The sequence below is a fragment of the Trichoplax adhaerens genome, genomic scaffold (genome assembly GCF_000150275.1).
Source record: "Trichoplax adhaerens TRIADscaffold_556 genomic scaffold, whole genome shotgun sequence".
Taxonomy (NCBI): domain Eukaryota; kingdom Metazoa; phylum Placozoa; class Uniplacotomia; order Trichoplacea; family Trichoplacidae; genus Trichoplax; species Trichoplax adhaerens.
Window position 1 is genome coordinate 5,926 of NW_002061287.1, and position 826 is coordinate 6,751.

General features: G+C 40.1%; 1 protein-coding gene across 1 annotated transcript; it reads left to right on the plus strand.

Annotated features, from left to right (window-relative positions):
* Positions 1–20: 20 nt before the first annotated feature.
* On the plus strand, positions 21–731 carry TRIADDRAFT_34621 (uncharacterized protein; the record flags this gene model as incomplete). Its single annotated transcript, XM_002118686.1, has 1 exon — positions 21–731. The coding sequence occupies one exon, from the start codon at positions 21–23 to the stop codon at positions 729–731; it is 711 nt and encodes a 236-aa protein (XP_002118722.1).
* Between the last annotated feature and the right edge of the window lie 95 nt (positions 732–826).

Consider the following 826-nt stretch of genomic DNA (forward strand, 5'->3'; position numbering starts at 1 on the left):
AAACTCTAGTGGGTTCTGCTATGGAGGATCCCTATGAAACGCATAGGAGTAATGTCATGGGAACGTTGAATATTTTAGAAGCGATTAGGAAGTTTCGAAATCAAGTGACAGGTGCAGTCATTGCTTCAAGTGACAAGGCTTACGGGCACTCAACAAAGCTTCCTTATACAGAAAATCATCCACTAAGAGGACTTTATCCCTATGATGCATCGAAAGCTTGCACAGATATTCTAGCTCAAAGTTTTGCCCAATCTTATCGTCTTCCAATTGGAGTGTTGAGGTGTGCTAATCTCTATGGACCCCATGACTTTCATGTTTCGCGTTTAATTCCAGGAACGATTCTTTCTTATCTTCGGGATGAACAACCTGTTATTAGAAGTGATGGCAGTTACCGAAGGGATTATCTCTATATCGATGATGCTGTGGATGCTTACTTAAAATTTATGGATTCTATCGAGAAAAAACAAAAGAAGGTCATCGCTTTAAACATCGGAACAGACCGGGCTTACTCTGTTCAAGAGGTGGTAAGGCTAATTGCAGAGTTGATGAATAAACCCTTTAAACCTACACTCTTAAATAACTGTAAAGGTGAAATCCACTCTCAGTTCTTAAATTCTATGCAAGCCAAGCATTCCATTAACTGGTGTGCTAAGACGATTTTAGAAGAGGGGTTAATGAAGACGATTGAGAGTTATCAACAGACGGAAAAAGTTAGCGCATGCGTATATTAGTGACAGGGGCAACGGGGTTTTTAGGCTCATTTGTGCTTGAGAATCTGATGCATCATGAAGTTGGAGTTTTGCTTCGTAATCAAAGTAATTCTTCG